This window comes from Pan paniscus, chromosome 8, assembly GCF_029289425.2.
Source record: "Pan paniscus chromosome 8, NHGRI_mPanPan1-v2.0_pri, whole genome shotgun sequence".
Classification (NCBI taxonomy): domain Eukaryota; kingdom Metazoa; phylum Chordata; class Mammalia; order Primates; family Hominidae; genus Pan; species Pan paniscus.
Window position 1 is genome coordinate 107,930,166 of NC_073257.2, and position 20,699 is coordinate 107,950,864.

Sequence of the window (20,699 nt, forward strand, 5' to 3'; positions counted from 1 at the left end):
CCCCCAGCCCCCCAGCTGTCATTCTTACTCCTCATTTCCCAGTTCCTAATAAAAAAGGAAGAAATGCAATAGGGAAATGGTTCCCAACTGATTTTCATTAGAATTGCTTATAGAACTATTTAAAAATACAGGTATGAGCATCCCTGGATCAATATCTGGAGGTGAAACATTTTGATAAGGCGCTACAGGTGATTCTGATGCATAGCCGCTATTGAGACCCTCTACAGACTCCAAACTACTTAGTTGCACTATAAACTCAGCTAAGAAGAGACCTCCAGCACCTTCCTCTATAACATACACTGCAGTTAGAGAATCAATGCCACACAATCATCCTGCACAGAGAAGCTTTTCAGGAGAGCCCCATCAACCAACCCACACTGTGTCCCCTCTCTCTCCTCCCTGGCATATTCATCCCCAGGCACTGTTCTAGGGGCTGGATATATATGGGTAACAATGCCTGCCCTTATGGAGCTTACATTCAAATAGGGGGAAGCTGATCACCAAACTTACCTGTTCAATGCCTTGTTTCCTCCCAACTCTGCTTGCTAAATTAACTCATGTAATAATCCCATCCCTGCTAACATCATCCCAGACCAGATGTCTGGATTTTCATAAGGGCAGTTTCTTGGAAACAAAATGTCCAAGTCAAGGGAGGGTCTTGAAGAGTAGGAATGTCAACCCAGTAATCGGATGGTAGGTGTTGTCAAATCACACCCAGTAGGCAGCTGCCTACACACGGGTAACTGGAAAAGAGATGTGCCTTGGAGAGTTAATTGCTGGCTATCCCCAAGAGGCTTCTTGTCTTCCCAAGCCAAGTAAGAGCCTGCCTCTCCCCAGCTTCATTAATGTGAATGGTGGCAGACACCTCTAGCTATAGAGCTCTGGTTTCCTCCTAAGTCCAAAAAGTATCATTCTCATACTTGAATAAAAATCACAGGCTGGGCACGGTGGCTTACACCTGTAATCCCAGCAATTTGGGAGACCGAGGAGGGCGGATCACCTGAGGTCAGGAGTTTGAGACCAGCCTGGTCAACATGGTGAAACCCCGTCTCTACTGAAAATACAAAAATTAGCCACGTGTGGTGGCAGGTGCCTGTAATCCCAGCTAATCGGGAGGCTGAGGCAGGAGAATCACTTGAACCCGGGAGGCAGAGGTTTCAGTGAGCCAAGATCTTACCATTGCACTCCAGCCTGGGGGACAAGAGCGAGACTTCGTCTCAAAAAAAAAAAAAAGTCACAAAACTCTTATTACATTTACCAAATGAGTTATAACTTGTCATAAAATTACCTTTGGATTCTTACCTTAGGATCGAAAGGACTCTGAAGAGTAAAGTGATGGAATGGCGACCTAAACACCCAACACATTGGAATCGACAGTGTACTTTTATTTTGCGACAAATCCTTCCTAAGCTGGAATTTGGCATAGGAAGCTTTGTTTCATCTGAAGGAGATAATGAATTTGAAAGAATACTACAATTTTATTGGGTTTGTATATGATTTAATGCATTAATGACATTTGTTTTATATATGTTGTTAATTGCTAAATAATAGCAGTCTTAAATATTTCTGAAAGGCCTTTTATCTTGATCCTTAAAGATAGATGCTATAGCATTAAAATACACTTACTGAAGAATCAATATTGTTAAAATGTCCATACTACCCAAAGCAATCTACAGATTCAATGCAATCCCTATTAAAATACTAATGACATTCTTCACAGAAATAGAAAAAACAATCCTAAAATTTATGTGGAACCACAAAAGACTCAGAATAGTCAAAGCTATCCTAAGCAAAAAAAAAACACAAAACTGCATGAATCACATTACCTGACTTCAAATTATACTATAGGGCTTTAGTAACTAAAATAGTATGGTACTGGCATTAAAACATAGACCAATGGAACAGAATAGAGAACCCGGAAACAAATCCACACACCTAAGTGAACTCATTTTCAGCAAAGGCCCCAAGAACATACACTGGGGAAAATACAGTCTCTTCAATAAATGATGCTGGGAAAACTGGATATTCATATGCAGAAGAAGGAAACTAGGCCCCCATATGTCACTTTATGCAAAATCAAATCAAGCTGGACTAAAGAGTTAGTTTAAGGCCTCAAACTATGAAATTGCTACAAGAAAACATTGGGGAATGCCTCCAGGACATTGGTCTGAGCAAAAATTTCTTGAGTAATACCCCACAAGCACAGGCAACCAAAGAAAAAATGGACAAATGGGATCACATCAAGTTAAAAACCTTCGGCACAGCAAAGGAAGCAATCAACAAAGTGAAAAGACTGAGAGAAAATATTTGGAAACTACCAATCTGACAAGGGATTAATAACCAGAATATATAAGGGGCCCAAACAACTATAAGAAAAAAATATAATAATCTGATTTTTTAAATGGGCAAAAGACTTGAATAGACATTTTTCAAAAGAAGACATACAATTGACAAACAGGCATATGAAAAGGTGCTCAACATCATTGATCATCAGAGAAATGCACATCAAAACTAAATAAGGTATCATCTCACCCCAATTAAAATGACTTTTATTCAAAAGACAGACAATAACAAATGCTGGAGAGGATATGGAGAAAAGGAAACCTTCGTACACCGTTAGTGGGAATGTAAATTAGTACAACCACTATCGAGAATAGTTTAGAGGTTCCTCAAAAAACTAAAAATAGAGCTACCATAGGATCCAGCAATCCCACTGCTGGGTATATACCCAAAAGAAAGGACATCAGTATATTGAAGACATGCCTGCACTCCCATGTTTGTTGCAGCACTGTTCACAAGAGCCAAGATTTGCAAGCAACCTAAGTGTCCATCAATAGATGAACGGATAAGGAAAATGTGGTGGATATACACAATGGAGTACAGTTCAGCCATAGAAAGGATGAGATCCTGTCATTTGCATCAACATGGATGGAACTGGAGGTCATTATGTTAAGTGAAATTAGATAGGCACAGAAAGACAAACATCACATGTTCTCACTTATTTGTGGGATCTAAAAAGCAAAACAATCAAACTCATGGAGATAGAGAGTAGAAGCTTACCAGAGGCTGGGAAGGGGAGTGGGAGTTCAGAGGGAGGTGGGGAATGGGTAATGGATACAAAAAATAGAATGAATAAGACCTAGTATTTGATAGCACAACAGGGTAACTATAGTCAATCATAATTTAATTGTACATTTAAAAATAACTAAAAGTGTATAATTGAATTGTTTATAACACAAAGGATAAATGCTTGGGGGGATGAATAGCCCATTTTCCATTATGTGACTACTATGCATTGCATCATTGCATGCCCATATCAAAATATCTTTTCATGTACCATATATATATATATGTATATCTATATATGTACTATGTGCCCACAAAAATTAAAAATTTTTAAAAATGCATTTACTTATAAACCAAGAAACTTCAAATGTGTTGAAGAATTATTACTAGGACCATGTTGCATGGCATTAACTTGGAACCAGTTATATGTTTTATGATGTATAAATTACAGGTTTTGCAAAGAGATGTCCAAAAGGAAACCACTCTGCAACTAAAAAACTAAAAAAAACCTCTAGTAGTAGATCAATTCCCTGTTATTTGTTCTGGGAAAGAGGACTCCAGGCAAGCTTCAATATCTTCTACATGCAAATTACAGTGGTCCCTTGGTATCATTAGATTTATCTCAGGACCCCCACAAATACCACAGTCCAGAGATGCTCAAGTCCCTTATATAAAATGCCATAGTCTTTGCATATAATCTATGTACAACCTCACACAATAGTTAGGTATTATAAGTAATAATTATAAATAGTTACATTATATTGTTTTCTATTTGTATTATTTTTTATTGTTGTTTTGGTTTTTTTTTGCGACGAGGTCTCACTTTGTCACCCAGGCTGGAGTATAGTGGTGTGATCATAGTTCACTGTAGCCTCAAACTCCTGTGCTCAAGCAATCCTCCTGCTTCAGCCTTCTGAGTAGCTGGGGCTACAGGTACTTGCCACCATGCCTGGCTAATTTTTAAAATATTTTTGTAAAGATGGGGTTTCACTATATTGCCCAGACTGGTCTTGAACTGCTGGGCTCAAATGATCCTCCAGCCTTAGCCTCCCAAAGTGCTGGGATTACAGAATGAGCCACTGTGCCCAGCCTGCTATTTTTTATTTTTTTCTGGATATTTTCCATTTGTGGTTGGTTGAATCCTCAAATGCGAAACCCATGGATATGAAGGACCAACCGTACTTCCAAATTTATACATTCAGCCAGGCCACTGACATCTTTTTGGATGGTAAAAAGACATCTCAAACTCAGCAAGTCCATAAACAAACATGGTGGGCATCTAGTATATTGTTAGGGTGCTCCTTTCCTTCTCCTACTCTACCCCAAGCTCTGGGCATCCTTTCACCTCTTCTTCCCTATAAACTGGCCCAGTGGGTTTTTGAAAACCTCAGCCTCCCAAGAGTGAGACTCCTTCCCCTTACCATGCAATAGACTAGAGGGTGTCTGCTAGGGAACTCTCTGAGATGAAGTAAGGAATCTATTGGGAGTTGAGTACTTAGGTGGGGAGGGAGGGATCTACAGGCACTATTCACTCATGAATAGGGAGGAAGTTGTTTTTTCGTTGCTTTGCTTTGCTTTATTTTAAAGCTTATAAACAATAGAAATTTATTTCTCATGGTTCTGGAAGCTGGGAATTCCAAGATCAAAGTGCTGGCAGAAAAGGGGTTCTTGTATATATAATACACCTTCTTGCTGTTTCCTCATATGGTAAAAGAAGTAAGGTAGGTTTTGCTTTGTTTTTAGTAGAATTAGGAGATAAACAGATAATAAAGCATAGTTAAATATAAGCCAAGGTTTAAAATGTGGAGTACCTATGTAAAATAATCAATTTAGTAATACATAGTCTACAATAAAACTGGACTAAACCCTGCAGCCCATGCTCAAATCCTAGTTTAACTACTCAGTAGCTTTGACCTAGGGCAAGTGACCGAATCTCTCTATACCCTCTACTCCATTAGAAAACAGGAATTTTTTTAAAAAAGTTATCATTTTATCATTGTCTTGAGGATTATGTGAGTTAATAATTACCATGGCACCCAACACCTAGTAAGTATTTAGTAAATGCTATCTATTTTTTTTTCTTCTATGTGCCAGGCATTATGCTGGACACTGGAGTTATAGTAGTACACAGGACAGATACAGTCTTGTACATCTGCAGAGATTATGGGTTAGTTAGAGAGAGACCAGAAAACAGGTAATTGCAATATATTTTATTAAGTAAGCTCAAGGAAGGACAGTGTGCTACACAACTACATGGGAAGAGCGTGTGAACAGATTTAAGGATCAGGAAAATCCTCCTGAGCTAAGCAATTACAGTGTGAAAGAATGGTTGTCATCTATGTATTATTAAACAGGTAATTTTCCATGGGACCATGTTCCACAATCCTTTAATCCCATCACATAGTAGTCACTTAATAAACATAAACTGAATCGATGTTGAATAAATTGTTCTGAAATTCTCACTTAAATCCCCCATATGTAGAATCAAGTAATTTTCTCACCAGCAGTTTGCTCTCTAGAAAGTTTGTGGAATGTTACATGTGCAGGCTTTGGACTCAGACCTGGTTGTGCTCCTATCTGTAAAGTAAGGATTATAGTAATACCTACCTCATAGGGTTGTTTGAGGATTAAATATGTATGTGAAGCATTTAGCTGTACCTAGAACATAATTTGGCACCCACAGACAACTATTATAGTATTTTATGAGTACTATTTCTTTGAGGCTTTTGTGATCTTTTTGCATACAGTAATTCCAGATTACCCAGTTGTAATGTGGGTTTATGTGCTGTTCTGTCTTTGATCCAGGTCACGGGATTTCCCATCCAGATGCCATACATTGATGTACAGTCAATTATTGATGCTGTTTATCAAACTGGAATTCACTCTGCTGAATTTCCCCAGACAGAATTTGCTTTAGCTGTATACATTCACCCATACCCAAACAACATATTATCTGTGTGGGTCTATTTGGCTTCCTTAGTTCAACATCAATGAAAAGGAAGCAGAGCAAAGTAAAAGATTGTACTATAGTCCTCTAGTACCAACAAAAACTTTTCTGGTACCTTGAGATTTTGCTGTTTATTCTCAAGTCCAGCTAAGTGCTGGGCCCAATTTTTGATTCACTTACAGAGCTGGGCACTATGGAGACTCGCACCCTTGAGTGAGTCTTTGAGGAGGAGTCTAGATGAGCTTCTCACCAGAGACCTCTCCAGGGAGGATCTTTGGATAGTCTGGCTTTCTTGGGTCACCGTCTGCAGTAGGTCTTATTCTGGGAAAGAAGCAATTTTGGCCTCTTCTCCTAAGACCAATGTTTCTCAAATTGTAGAATTCACACCACCTCCATTTGAATCATCTGGAGAGCCTTGTTGAAAATGCAGATTACTAGATCCTCCTCAAGACCCACTGAATCAGCACCTCTGGGAGTGAAGCTACAGACTCTGCATTATTTTCAACAAGCTCCCCAGATAATTCCGATGCACTGTTATGAGGGAGAGCCCAGCCTTATAGAATGTTGTCACTACTAAACTAAGGCTGGTACGTTTGATGCTGGGTCTGATACAATTTCAGATGGAAGCTGCTCAAGTGGAAAACTAAGGTCATTGCCTCTCATGGATAAAATGTTATTTCACTGGTAAAGAAAAAAAAAATAAAATCTACCATGTTGGGCTGATGTTGGCTTCTGGAAGCTTCTCAAAAGTTTGCACTTTGGATGCTACTGACATGAAATTCTTACAGCTCCAAGTATTTGGAAGGAACTCCCAGGAAACTCTAATTTCTCCCAATTCTGTGAGGGAGGAAATGGTCTTGACAAATCTCAGGACTCTTTTTTTCCTTAGTGAGCAGCCCCCAACTCTGCCTCTGGCACTTTTTGCTGCTTTTCTTTCTTAGTAGTGGCTTATCTAGATCCTAAGAGCCCCTCAAGAAAGACTGGACAGGGGTCTAAGTAGGAAGCACTATACTTTCTTCTAGTTGATTGTTTTGTCCTTCATTAAAAGAAATGTGTTTATATAATTTGCTTACATATGACAAAATAACTTACTTATCAAAAAGAAATAATCAAGGAGTATGGATTTCCAAAGGTTGACCAGAGCAGTTTTGTATGAGGTAAAGATAAAAGAACATTCACCTCTCCCATTGAAGAACCACTGAGGTTTCTTGGTTCACTCCCACAAGCAGAGAGCAGAGACCCCAAATGTATCTGCAGGGAATACCCAATCTGTATCTGTTTCCTAAATGTGCACGGGCTGGTGCCAGAAAAGGCCTCACTTATTTGTGGTGATGTTAGTCTTGGACCAAGCTTGAGATTACTAGAAGAGGCAAAGTAGGGACATGGGTGAAGGAATGTTTTTTTCTCCCAGGTTAAAACCTAACTGTATGTGTCTTGTGGCATGCATAAGAAAACTGATCAGAATTTTTACTTTTATTTGAATGTTTTTGTTTAAATTTAGTGTGAAGTTTTATTATTAAACAAGTCCCCCACTTTGATTGATTTAGCACAAAATGATGCTGATGGAAAGATGAGGATGCCAAAGACAGACTGAATTCATGCAACTCATTTCTGTACAGCTTTGAATATTTACATAGCTATTTTATTCGTTGTTCAGGGTTTTTAGAATTGATAGGCTGCTTAAGAGTAGGGTAGCAAGTGTTCATAGGAAAGCATGGAGGACCTTTTTATATTGTATCCTTTTTACATGAGTGTTACTTTTTCAATTAAATTTTTTCCTGAAAATCATGAAATTATCTGTAATGAATCTTTTTTTCATGAAAACATTTGAAAAATACATGATTTTAAGTGGAATGTATAATTGCAAAGTTCTTTATATCATTCCATAAATAATTACAGGGCATCCATTACATGCCAGATACTGTGTATTATCTATTTAATAATGTGCTGGAGCACAGTGGTGAAAAGATAAAGACTCTACCAGTGTGAGGCTTACATTTTTAAAGGGGAAACAAACCACAGCAAGTAAGTGAGAAGATTTCAGGGTGTGATGAGTGCTCTAAAGGAAACAAATAGGATGGGATGATAGAGAAGGACTTTGGTGGGGATGAAGGGTATAAGCAGAGCAGTCAGGGAAGGCCTAAGGAGATAACATTTAAGCTGATATTTTAAAAATGATTTAACATTAGAATTGCATTCAGTTGCGTGTAACAGAAACCTAACCACAGTAGCTTAACCAAATAGGGATTATTTTTCACATGTCTCCAAGTCCAGAGGAGGCAGTCCAAGTTTGGTGCAAGAGGCCTACTAACTTCATCCAATTTCTTTGCGATCTCTAAAGAGACTTCTATTTTCTAGCCCAGTGGCTTTCAAATTTCAGCAGGTATAAAAATCACCTGAAGGGCTTGTTGAAACACAGATTGCTGGGCCCCACCCCCAGGGTTTCTGATTCAGAAATTATCAGGGTGATGCCTGATAATTTGCACATGTAAGTTCCCTGGTGATGCTGAGACGGCTGATCTGGGGACCACACTTTGAGAACCTCAGTTCTAGCTTCACAACCATTTTCATGGCTTAAAAATGTAGAAAAGGAAGGGGAAGACAGAGGATGCCAACTGGTTCCATTCTTTTAAGAAAGCTTGCCAAGAAGCCATGCCAGTAACTTCTACTTATATCCCTTTGGCCAGAACTGTATCACTCCTAGCCATAAGGGAGCCTGGGAGATCAAGTATTTTAAATGGACATATTGCTCTCCCAACTAAAGTCAGTATCCTATTGGTAAGGAAGGAGGAGAGGGTGGCTGTTGGGTAGGCAAATCAGAGTTTGCCACAGATGAGAGGAAGCCAGTCATGCAAAGACCAGTGGCAAAAAGCATTCGAGGTAGAGGGAACTGCGACTGTGAAGTCCTTCTGTCCAAAAAGAGACTTGCCTGGGGAGGGGAGAGTAGTAGCACATAAGTCTGGAGAGGTAGATAGGACCAGATCACGTAGGTCTTGGTAAAGAGTTTGGATTTTATTTACAGTGCAACAGGAAATCATTGAAAAGTTTTAAGCAACTGAATAAAATAATATTTTTCTTTTTTATATTTGAAATTACTTTAAAAACTATTTTTTACAGATACTCATTATTTTATATAAGTGCATAAATGTCATCATGTTTTTTGAAATGCAGGTTTTATTTTTCTTTTTTTCGCTTGAGTCTCTGTCCACTGCTCTCCTCTCCCCACCCACATTGTTCACTTCTTCTACCTTCTTACCAACCATGTTGCATGTATCCTTTCACTTCACCAACATTCTCAAATATTCATATGCCGACACACACACATATGCACATATATGCATCTGTTACTGTCTTAGAAAAATGAGATGACATGATATGTGTTTTTCTGCATATTTTTTCCTTCAAAAATAGTAAAACACCTCCAAGTGAACTATTCATGTTTCCTAAAGGATGCATAACATTCTACAGTGTGGGCAGGACCACTGCATACACTTAAGGAGGTTATGCACCACATGACTCGAAAGTTTATGTGCAAGGACCCCTAGAGTTGTGTAGTATGTAGAAACCTTGGTTGTAAATGTTATTTATTACAGCTTATTCAAACCATTCCCCTACTGATGGGAATTTCTTTTAGTCCATTTGGTTGACATGTTGTTTATTTTTCCTATATCCTTGCTACTTTTGTGTCTATGAGTTCTATTACTGAAAGAGGAGTGTTGAAGTTACCAACTGTAATTATAAGTTTCTCTATGTCTTTTTTTTTGAGAAGGAGTCTCATTCTGCCACTCAGGTTGGAGTTCAGTGGCACAATCTCAACTCACTGCAACCTTCACCTCCAAGGTTTAAGCGATTCTCCTGCCTCAGCCTCCTGAGTAGCTGGGATTACAGGCGCCTGCCACGATGCCTGGCTGATTTTTGTACTTTTAGTAGAGATGAGGTTTCACCATGTTGGCCAGGGAGTTTATTTCTTCTTTCAGTTTTGTTAGTTTTTGTTTAATGTATTTTAAGTTCTATTGTTAGATGGACACACATTTAGGATTTATGTCTCCTTAATGAATTAACTCTTTTATCATTACACAATGTCCCTCTTTAGTCTTAGTAATTTTCTTTGCTCTGAAGTCTGTTTTGTCTGATGTTAATGTAGCTACTCCAGCTTTCTTTTGATTAGGGTTTGTGTGGTATACATATTTTCATTTTTTTATTTTTAACATACCTATATAATTATAGTTGAAATGAGTTTCTTGTAGACAGCATATACCTGAGTTACGGTTTTTGTTTTGTTTTGAGATGAAGTCTCGCTCTGTCGCCAGGCTGGAGTGCAGTGGTGCAATTTCGGCTCACTGCAACCTCCAACTCCTGGGTTCAAGCAATTCTCCTGCCTCAGCCTCCCAAGTACCTGGGATTACAGGTGTGCACCACTGTGCCCAGCTGATTTTTTGTATTTTTAGTAGAGCTGGGGTTTCACCATGTTGACCAGGATGGTCTTGATCTCCTGACCTCATGATCTGCCCACCTCAGGCTCCCAAAGTGCTGGGATTACAGGCATGAGCCACCATGCCCGGCCTATGATATTTTTTATACCCTCTGATAATATTTTTTAATTGGTGTGTTTAGACAATTTACACTTAATGTAATTGTTGGTATGTTTGGACTTAGGTCTATCATTTCATTATTTGCATTTCATTTGCTCTGTTTCAGTTCCACTGTTTCCTCTTTCCTGCTTTCTCAGGTTATTTGAACATTTCTTGGTATTTCATTTTAATGTATCTATTATATTTTTGACTATATGTTTTTGTATATTTTTTTAAGTTTTTCTAGGGATTATCCTAATACACATTTAACTTTTCACAGCCTACACAGAATCTACTTTTTACCACTTTTAAGTGGAATGTAGAAATCTTACCACATATTCTTTTGTACTTCTGCCTTTATGGTATAATTGTCTAATATATTGTATCTGTTGAAGTATATGCTGAAAACACTAGAAGACAATGTTCACATTTTTGCTTTTAACCATCAAATGTATTTTAAAGAACTCAAGTGGAAAAGAATGGTTACCCAAACATTTATCACTCTGTTGTTCTTCCTTCATTCCTGATGTGCTAAGTTTCCTTCTGGTATTATTTCCCTTCTGTTTAAAAAATGTCCTTTAGCAATTCTTTTAGAGCAGGTTTACTGACAACAAGTCTTTGTTTTCTTTCATCTTCAAATGTCTTTAATTTCATTTCTGAATGATATTTTTGCAGGATATAGAATTCTGGGCCTGACAGTTCTTTTCTCTCAGGACTTAAAAACAAATTTCAACCTTTATTTTAGATTAAGGGGGCATATGTGTAGGTTTGTTACATGGATATATTGAATGATGCTGAGGTTGCAGATATGAATGAGCCCATCACTCAGGTAGTGAGGATAGTAACCAACAGTTAGTTTTTCAGTCCTTCCCCGCTTCTCTCCCTCCCTGCTCTAGTAGTACCCAGTGTCTATTGTTGCCATCTTTATGTCCATGAGTACCCAATGTTTTGCTCCCACTTGTGAGAATGTGATATTTGATTTTCTGTTCCTGCATTAATTCACTTAGGATAATGGTCTCCAGCTACAACCATGTTGCTGCAGAGGACATGATTTCATTCTTTTCTGTGGCACCTCAGCATTTAAAAAATTTTGTTCTATTTCTCTCTGGTCTTCTTGGTTTCTGGTGAGAGACCCACCATACGTTGAATTTTTCATTCTTCCCCTATAAGTAATGTTTTGTTTCTCTCTGGTTGTTTTCAATTTTTTTCTCTAGTTTTTTAGAAGGGTTTTTTGTGTGTGTTTTTGAGACAGAGTCTTGCTCTGTCACCCAGGATGGAATGCAATGGCTTAATCTTGGCTCACTGCAACCTCCACCTCCTACGTTCCAGCAGTTCTCCTGCCTCAGCCTCCCAAGTAGCTGGGATAACAGGTGCACCTCACCACGCCCAGCCAATTTTTGTATTTTTAGTAGAGATGGGGTTTCACCATGTTGTCCAGGCTGGTCTCAAACTCCTGGCCTCAAGTGATCCACTCACCTTGGCCTCCCAAAGTGCTGGTATTACAGGTTTGAGCGACTGTGCCCAGCCTAGTTTTTAGCAGTTTTATTATGTGTGTGGGTATAGATTTCTTTGGGTTCATCCTTGTTAGCATCACCTGAGTTTCTGAATCTGTTTTTGTCTTTTCTCAAATTAGAGGAATTTTCAGCCATTATTCTCCCAAATATTTCTGTACCATATTCTTTCTCCTTTCCTTCAGAGACTCCAATGACATAAGCATTAGACCACTGGGTATTATCCCACAGGTCTCCAAGTCTCTGTTCATTTGTTTCCAACTTTTGTTCAGGTTGTACTATTTCTATTGATCTACCTTGAAGTTCACTGACTACTCTGACATCTCCATTCTCCTAATGAGCCCATCCCATGAGTGTTTTTAAGTTTTGGTTTTTTTCTATCTTTTTAGTTGTAAATTTTCCATCTAATTTCTTCTTTATGTACTCTATTTATTTGCTGAAACTTCTTATCTTTCCATTCATTTCAAGAAAGTTTTCTCTTCTTGGAGCATTATTATAATAGCTATTTTAAAGTCTTGTCAAATAATTCTCTGTCATCTTAGTGTTAGTGTTTGTTGATTGTCTTTCCCATGAGAATTGAGATTTGTTTTTGTTCTTCATAGGCTGAGTAATTTGGGTTGTATCCAGGGCAATTTGAATATGCTGTATGTTAGGAGATCTACGTCTTACTTAAATCTTTTGGAGAATGTTGATGTTTTTTGTTGTAGCCAGGAACCAATCTGGTTGACTTCAGGCTGCAAGTTCTGGCTAGCCTTTTGTGGGTTGTGGTTTCGATGTCAGGTCCATTTTCAAAGTCTTTCTGTGCTACTCAGATCTGTCACATATGTGTGCTGCTTAGTGGCCAGCCACTGCTCTGGGCAGTTCTGAGTTTTTAGTCTTTTCAGAGTGGATCTATGTGTGCACAACTCAGAGGTAAGCCCAGTTGTTCATAAGCACTTTGTGGGATCATTTTCCAAAGCTGCTCCTCCCTCTCCACAGTCTCCCCAGTACTTTTCAGTTCCCTGGGCCTCCCTTTTTCAGTTCTCCAGCCATAAAGCTGTGGTTTTTAGTTACACCTCTTTGCCCACACTTCCCATTATTGTACCTCCATCCAGAGTAAGGCAGTGGGAAGACAAAGGAAAACAAACAACCACAGCTGTTCTGATCAGATAAGAGGCTTTCCTTTCCTAAGTTTTTGGCACCTGTTGGCCCCTATTACCACTGTTGTGGCTATCACCAATCTGCTGAAGAATGCCTGGGGGCTACAGCAGGAGAGAGAGAAAAGAAAGAAAGAAAAAATAAATAAATGGGAATTGCCTCACTCTGATCATTAGGAGACTCCTTTGCTGTTCCTTATAACAAAAGGGATTCTCCTAGGGCTCTCCCTTTCTGTGCCCTGGTGCCCATTTCTAGATTTCAGGCTTCCTGAATCCAGGCTGGAGGATCCTGGAGGACGAAGGGGTAACTCACCACCAGTTTGGTGATATTTCAAATTAAGGTCTTCCTCCCCAGTTGCCTGCTACTATTTACTTTACATTGTCTTCAAATAGCTGCTCATGCAGTCTGTCCAGATTTTATAGTTACATTCGGTGGGAGAGACAGGGTGAAGCTGGCTTAATCCATTGTGTTAGGGTTCTCCAGAGAAACAGAACCAACAGAATGTGCATGTGCATATGCGTGTATTTACCTATCTATCTGCATATATATGTGTGTATATGTGTATATGCATATACACAGAGATACAGATATATAAACTAAGGAATTATATCTATATCTGTAGTTATATATCTATATCTTACATGATCATAAAGGCTGAGGAGTCCCAAGATCTGCTGTCAGGAGCTGGAGACCAGGAGAGTTGACAGGTAGTTCCAGTCTGAAAACCGGCAGGCTCAAGATGCAAGAAGAGCTGATGTTTCAGTTTGAGTCTGAAGGCCAGGAAAGACCTATGTCCCAGCTCAAATAAGTTGGGCAGCAGGAATTCTCTCTTCCTCGACAAAGGGTCAATCTTTTTATTCTATTCCGGCCTTAAACTGATTGGATGAGGACCACTCACATTAGGGAGGGCAATCCACTTTACTTACTCCATGATTCAAATGTTTATCACATCCAAAAACACTCTCACAGACACACCCAGAATAATATTTGACCAAATATCTGGCACCCAATCTTGGCCCAGTCAAGTTGACACATAAAATTAACTGTCACATTCATCTTATCCAGAAATAGAATCTTATATAGCATTTTAAAATTTGGAATATTTTTCATAAATTACAGATCACAAATATCTGTGATTACAAATACCTGGAACTAATTTTTTATAAAGTAGACTTAAAAACTATCCTTAACATTGTTCAATATGCTAAAACAGTTTGGAAATGTGATCTAGGAACTCTTGACTATCAAGCTCAGATGTGATTTACCTTTTTATGACCACTCCAACTACTAGGTGATGAATATTTTCAAGAAGGACAGGAGTAGTTGCAATAAGACCAGTTAAGAGACTACTGTACAAGTGTAACTGAGAGATGGTGGATATGAATAGTAGTTGCAATGAGTTGAATACTACAAATAGCAACAAATCAAGAACCGAGAACCAGAGCCCAGGGCTTTTGGCTTCCAGGCCTTTGCATCCAGTAGAATATGCTGCTGCCATTAAAAGGAATCCTGGATGTCCTGTTATGGAATGTTCGCCGGAATATTCTGTATGACAAAATCTAGGTACACAACAAAGCATGTAACATACTACCATTTGTACATAAAATGAGGCAAGGGAGTTTCATATATATATATATATATATACATGGTTATAAATACCTGGATATCCCTGGAAGGCTACAAAAGAAAAGAGTAATGGTGTCACCTCTGGAAAAAACTGGGACCAGGGAGGGAAAGAAACTTGCTAGTCACTGTATAGTCTTCTATGGCTTGAAATCTTCTACCTTTTTCATGCATTCATTTAAAAAACTTAATTAAAAATCAGTGCTTTTCCACGGCGTAAAGTTCTGTGAGTTACAGAAGCTTTCCAGAGAATCTGGTCCCACCTCATCTCTTGTCAAATCTACCTGTGCCTTATGCTACAGTCACAATGGACTCTGCAGTTTCCCTATTCTGCCCTTTATATAGATGTTCTGCCTTTTTTACTTCCATTGTTTCATACCGTTGGTGATCAGTGCTTCCTTGACTTAGAACGTCTTTCCTATCTCCTCTTCACTCCAGACATACAGTGGCCTCTATTTTCATTCCAAACATGCCTTCACTTTAGAGTCTTTGCATGTACCAGTTCCCTCGGCCTGGAATGCTCAGCCACCTGATACGTACCTACTCTCTCACTTCCCTCAGGCCTTTGCATGCCTTACCTTATCATGAAACAAAGTCCACCCATTTCTTTTTTTTTTTTTTTTTTCCGAGACACAGTCTGGCTCTGTCACCCAGGCTGGAGTATAGTGGCGCGATCTCGGCTCACTGCAACCACCGCCTCCCGGCCTCAAGCAATTCTTCTGCCTCAGCCTACCGAGTAGCTGGGATTATAGGCGCCCACCACCACACCTGGCTAATTTTTGTATTTTTAGTAGATACGGGGTTTCACCATGTTGGCCAGGCTGTTCTCGAACTCTCGACCTTAGGTAATCTGCTGGCCTCAGCCTCCCAAAGTGATGGGATTACAGGCATGAGCCACCACACCCAGCCCACCCATGGTCACTTTCTAGCCTTTTTTTCTGTTTATTTTTCTTCACATCACTTGTCACCATGTGATATTTTTTTGTTGTTGTTCATTGTATCTCTATTTCTAGTGGAATAAAAACTCTATGAGAGCAGAGACTTTAGGAGTTAAGTAAATACCTTAACTGTGTCCACCTTGCTCTAAAGGAATTAAATAAATCATAGTAAGTCTGAACTTTGCATTTTAAGGATTTACTATCTAAGACACACTATGGCAAAATATATGTGTAAAATGAACATTAATCCATAAAAGGAAATGGACATTGAAGTCTTCTCATCACAAGGCAAGTCCAGAAAACAATAATGATTTCTGAACAAATATATCCCAGTAAACAATATTTTCAAAGTAGAAGCGATAAATACAGTCTACTTCTTATACTAATGATTATAGTCTGTGCCCCATTTTTCTGAAAGTGTTCTTAAGTAGGCCCTGGACAGTTATTTAGAAGCCAAATTATTATAAAGTTGTTTAATAGTCATGAAATGGAACCCAAGGAGGTAGACACTATTTAAATGCCATTAAAAATGGCATGAAGCTTTTAGCCTGATGTGTCTACCTTCACTCTAGAGGATCCTGCAACTGAGAGACAGGCCAGGGCAGCCTTCTCCCTGGACTATGTCGGGTTAGGCCGGGATCTGCCAACTTCAGCTTCTGAGTTTCCCTTTTCTTGCCTTTGGTTCCTGCGGGCCTGCTCTCCTGGGTATAAGCATCGTCTATGGATAGGGTATGGCTCATATACATGTCTGCTGATGATCTTCAAATGGATGAAGATGCCACCCAGAATCACATAACATGTATTTATCACTTTGTAGTAGTTCTTTATCATCATGTATCTTTTTGGACAAAGGATTCAAAGTAAAAGGGGTGAAGTTTTAAAAATATTTACGTTTTACTATTAAGAGATTGATCTCCAGTCTCAGAAAAGTGGGCAGTCTCACTGTCCTAGGGTTACCATCCACCTCTTTTGTGATAATCCACCAAAGAGGTTAAAATACAATTGATTAGGTTTCCTCTAATCACATTTCAGCCCCCATGTCACCTCAATTGACGTCAGAGTGTTCTCACAGTTTTGCAGTTTCCTGATTTACGAGCACAGATGGTTAATTACATCCACCATGGGTTTGACAAGCAAGGTACTAGAAGTAATCTTAAATGTCTTCATTCAAAGCTCTTGGGAATCCCTACAGCAACGAAAATAAGGAGGGGGAAGAGATTAATTAGGTTTCTAGAAGAAAGGTGGAGTTTGAGGTGGAACTTAAAAAGAGAGCATAATTTCACAGGAAAAAAAAAACGCTTCAGGGGCTGCAGAAACAGCTAAAGCACATTTGGAGGGCCTGATGATCCATCCCTGGGATGGAAGCGGTTGGTGCAACGTGAAGTGAGGCAAACCGAATCCATGCCGTGAAGACTTTTAAACGCCAAACTGAGGCGTCGGAACTTTGCTCCGCGGGCATCGAGGAGCCATCGAAGGTTCTCAGCAGGTGAGTGGCCTAACTGGATTGGTCACTGCAGTGATCCACCTTACAATTTCTCCGGCGCTCTCTGCCGACCTCAGCCGGCGATCAGGCCGGCTTCGCAGTAGGTGGCGGCTGAGCGCCCCGGCAACCGAAGCGCCAGGCCAGCCCAGGCCACGCCGCGCCGTGCGGGATGCTGACCCTACCCAGGCGGGAGCCGCCGCGCCGCCGCCTGGCGCTGCACCTGGGCCCGGCCCGGCCGCCGATTGGACGGCTCGGGGCGACCCCGCTGTATCGCGAGACGAGATTGGCAGCGGCGGGGCCTGAAGTGCCCCCGCGCTGGCTTTGTATGCGAAGCCGCCTGCCGGTCCTTTAACAATGGGCGGCGCGAGCGTCCAGGCGCTGGGCTCTAGCTGAGGCCGGCGCTTAGTGGCCGACTGTCCGCAGCATGAGCGGGGCCGGCGTCCGCCGCACGCCGGCGGGGCTGGGGCTGTGAGGGCCGCGGTTCCGGGTAAGGGAGCCAGCGTGGGGCCGGGCGGCCCGGCAGGCCTGGGGTAGGCGTGGGGCAGCGGACCCTCCCGGGGTGAGGCGCAGAGCTTGGCTGGCCCGGCCTTTTGTTCCCCTTTCTGAGGCCGCGCGGAACGTGCGTTTCTCGGGGCTCCCGGGGAGGAGCAGGCTCCCGACGTCTACGCGGAGACCCCCGGCCAGGCAGACGCTCACCCCCGGGCTTTGCCATGGGAGCGTTTCCCCTCAGCGGGGCTATGAGCGTGTCACCTCTCCCCGCTCCTCAGGGAGGGCGGGAGAGCTCCAGCCCCGGACGCAGGGAGCCCCAGCCGGGCCTCCCCCAGCTCTTCCCGAGCTCGCACCTGGCTCCGCGCTTTGGCAACTCAGGGCCCGAGTGGATCCCCTTTTGCCCGACACACAGTCGAGCAGTGAGTCTCAGAGTCCTTCGGCTCTTCCTGCGGGGGCAGACCCAGCTTCGCGTGTGGCGTTGGGGGAAACGACTCGGGTCGGGCTGGGTTGAGGAAGAGTCAAGTGAAGATGAGCAGCCACACCGGGTGGCCTGAGGTCACACCCCCCGGGGAGGGGGCGCAGAGGGTCGCGGGGGAGCCGGCAGTGACCGCGCCTGGGGTGTGTCTTACAGACTCGAGTTGCCGCGTCGGGCTGGGCGCGCCGCCGGGTCCCATGGAGCTGGAGGGGCAGTGGTGGCGAGGACAGCTGGCCGCCGATATTCACCAAGCGCTTCGCTACAAGGTAACTCCGAGGCCCGGCCTGCCTTCTCTTTCTGTGTCTCGCGCCAGTTGTTCTGAATCTCGGCTCTCTAGAAGGTCTAGTCAGGTTCTTTACTCACTATCTTCCGGGCCAGAAAAGGCGAGTTTGCTCATTTGCTCAAGGTTAATTAACTTCTTGGCTCCTTCTCTGGGATGTATCAAAAGAACCTGCAACCTGAATGAGTAGGGAGATGGTAGTTGGGCCAGGGAAGGTGGAAAGGGGCGTTCTGACTTCCAGGTGGGTCATGAATTTGATCTTGTATTTTAAAAGATATATACACTGAATTTTTGTTGGGCAGAACAGCCCTCTTTGTTCGAGAGTTGCCGTTGCATGCAGCCAGTTTAAGTCGCTTTTGTACATAAACTCCTCAGCCTTTCCGCTAACTTGCCGTGAGACGTGGACAAGTGAAATTTCTGTTTCTTGATTTCCTCATCTGTAAAATGAGGAATAATGAGTGTGCCTTATGATTCTGGCGATTGTGAAACTTAAGTTAGTACTGTACATGTGCTTAGAAACTGCTCTTGGTATATAGTAAGCACTAAGTGATAACTTCTTATCACTTACCCCTCAGGATTTGGGCTGTTCAAAAGCCCTAAAGTGGAGGGAGTTGGCTGCCCCTTCCTGCTGATATCAAAGGCAGAAAGTAGACTTAATAGATATTGGAAAAAAATACTTTTCCAACACAAAGCAAAGTCTGTGTATTGTTGCTATTAAGTAACGGTTTTACTCTGCATGTGGCAAGGCAGATTAATGAGACATTTCTGCCTCTTCGATAACCAAAAGAGAGACCAGATCCAAAATGATCTCTAGTTTAACTCAGTTTCACCTTGGATAAAGAAAGCCATTTGTTAAATGTAGAAAATTGAGAAAGAAGCAAAACAGCTGACTCTTTCAATAAAAAGGATTCTGACTCTTGGGGTTGAGATCCTGGAATGATAATGAACTTTTATCTTGAGTTTCTGACCAGGTCAAGTAGATTGGAAAACCTAATTCTGACTTAAATTGTTACCCTTTTCTAGGCCTGAGATTTCTAAATGCTACTTACTGATTCTGACATTCAGTCTCTTAGATTCACTAAAATACAGTTCAGCCCCCTAGGAGATGGTTTATACCACATAAAAATTCTAACTAATGGGATCTCTGGAGTGTTAGTTAGGAAAGAGGTGAAGCAGTTTCTTGGAAAATTGTCCAGATACACTTTTCATCTTTTTTTTTGACAGATGTCATCTTTCAATGTGAAATGTTTTCTTTTTTAAAAAAATTAATATAGTTGCACATATTTTGAAAAGTGTTTTAAGTGTCAGCCTTTTTATCCCTCTGGTATGTAGTGAAATTAATTAGTTGATATTAAGAGTACTTTTTTTTTGAGTTGGAGTTTCACCTGACCTCAGGTGATCCACCTGCCTCGGCCTCCTAAAGTGCTGGGATTACAGGCATGAACCACTGCGCCCAGCCAAGAGTATATTTTTTAATTGGCATGAAACTTAAAAGGTTTTTCTTGGTGATTTCCATACTTTTCAATCATTTTATGTGTAGATCATTTTAATTCGTGAGTGATTATCTGCATTTTGTCAATTGAGTTTGGACATGGGTTCTTTGTTTTTTTGTTTGTTTTTTCTCCTAGATTTAGATTTGTTGAAGGCTTTTGTGGATTAGTTTCTGGAGCATCCAAGGCATAAGACCCAACCTTATACTCACTCAAGTTGCTTATGAACTATCAGAGGACAAGGTAGCACAGGGTGTGAAGGAATGCCACTAAAAGTTTTATTGGGCCACCTATGGCCTACTGCCCTGCGTTGTCTTTATGTTTAAGCATTATGCAAACCATGGTTCTTACTGGCAACACTTTATACAAGAATTTACATTAATATGTAAAACTTAAACTTGTGGAACTGGAGAGACCACTGTTTGTAATACACTGAAGGAAACTTAAAATGGACTTTTCTCCTAGAAAAGACGTGGTAATTCCAGGCTATTAATTGGTGATTCAGTCGGATAGTCATCTGTTTTTCTTCAACATGTTGATTATTTATGACATACATGATATCATGCCAGGTGTTAGAGCAATAACAGTGAACGAGACATGATCCTTGCCTTCACAGTCTAACCTTATCTATAATTTAGAGCATCCACATTTAGGTCTTCCTTTGGGCAGTTGCCATTGAGATACTGCGG

At 41.0% G+C, this 20,699-nt stretch overlaps 2 protein-coding genes across 7 annotated transcripts in view; both read left to right on the forward strand.

Annotated features, from left to right (window-relative positions):
- Window positions 1–7,803, forward strand: part of CC2D2B (coiled-coil and C2 domain containing 2B) — a 170,316-nt gene extending 162,513 nt beyond the window's left edge. Inside the window, 2 exon segments of the mRNA XM_055093218.2 lie at window positions 1,308–1,485; window positions 5,872–7,803. Coding sequence (XP_054949193.1) covers window positions 1,308–1,485; window positions 5,872–6,060 — 367 coding nt within the window. The 3' untranslated portion in view covers window positions 6,061–7,803.
- The window catches only part of CCNJ (cyclin J), a 28,851-nt gene continuing 14,244 nt past the window's right edge, over window positions 6,093–20,699 (forward strand). For 2 of the 6 annotated variants that reach the window (XM_055093216.2, XM_055093217.2), the window contains exon 1: window positions 17,794–18,506. In XM_055093216.2, coding sequence (XP_054949191.1) covers window positions 18,294–18,506 — 213 coding nt within the window. In that variant the 5' untranslated portion in view covers window positions 17,794–18,293. Of the gene's footprint in view, window positions 17,280–17,347; window positions 17,764–17,793; window positions 18,507–20,699 lie in introns of those variants that run through there. The other 4 variants (XM_034931201.3, XM_003825402.5, XM_003825403.6 and 1 more) reach the window with 4 other exon arrangements.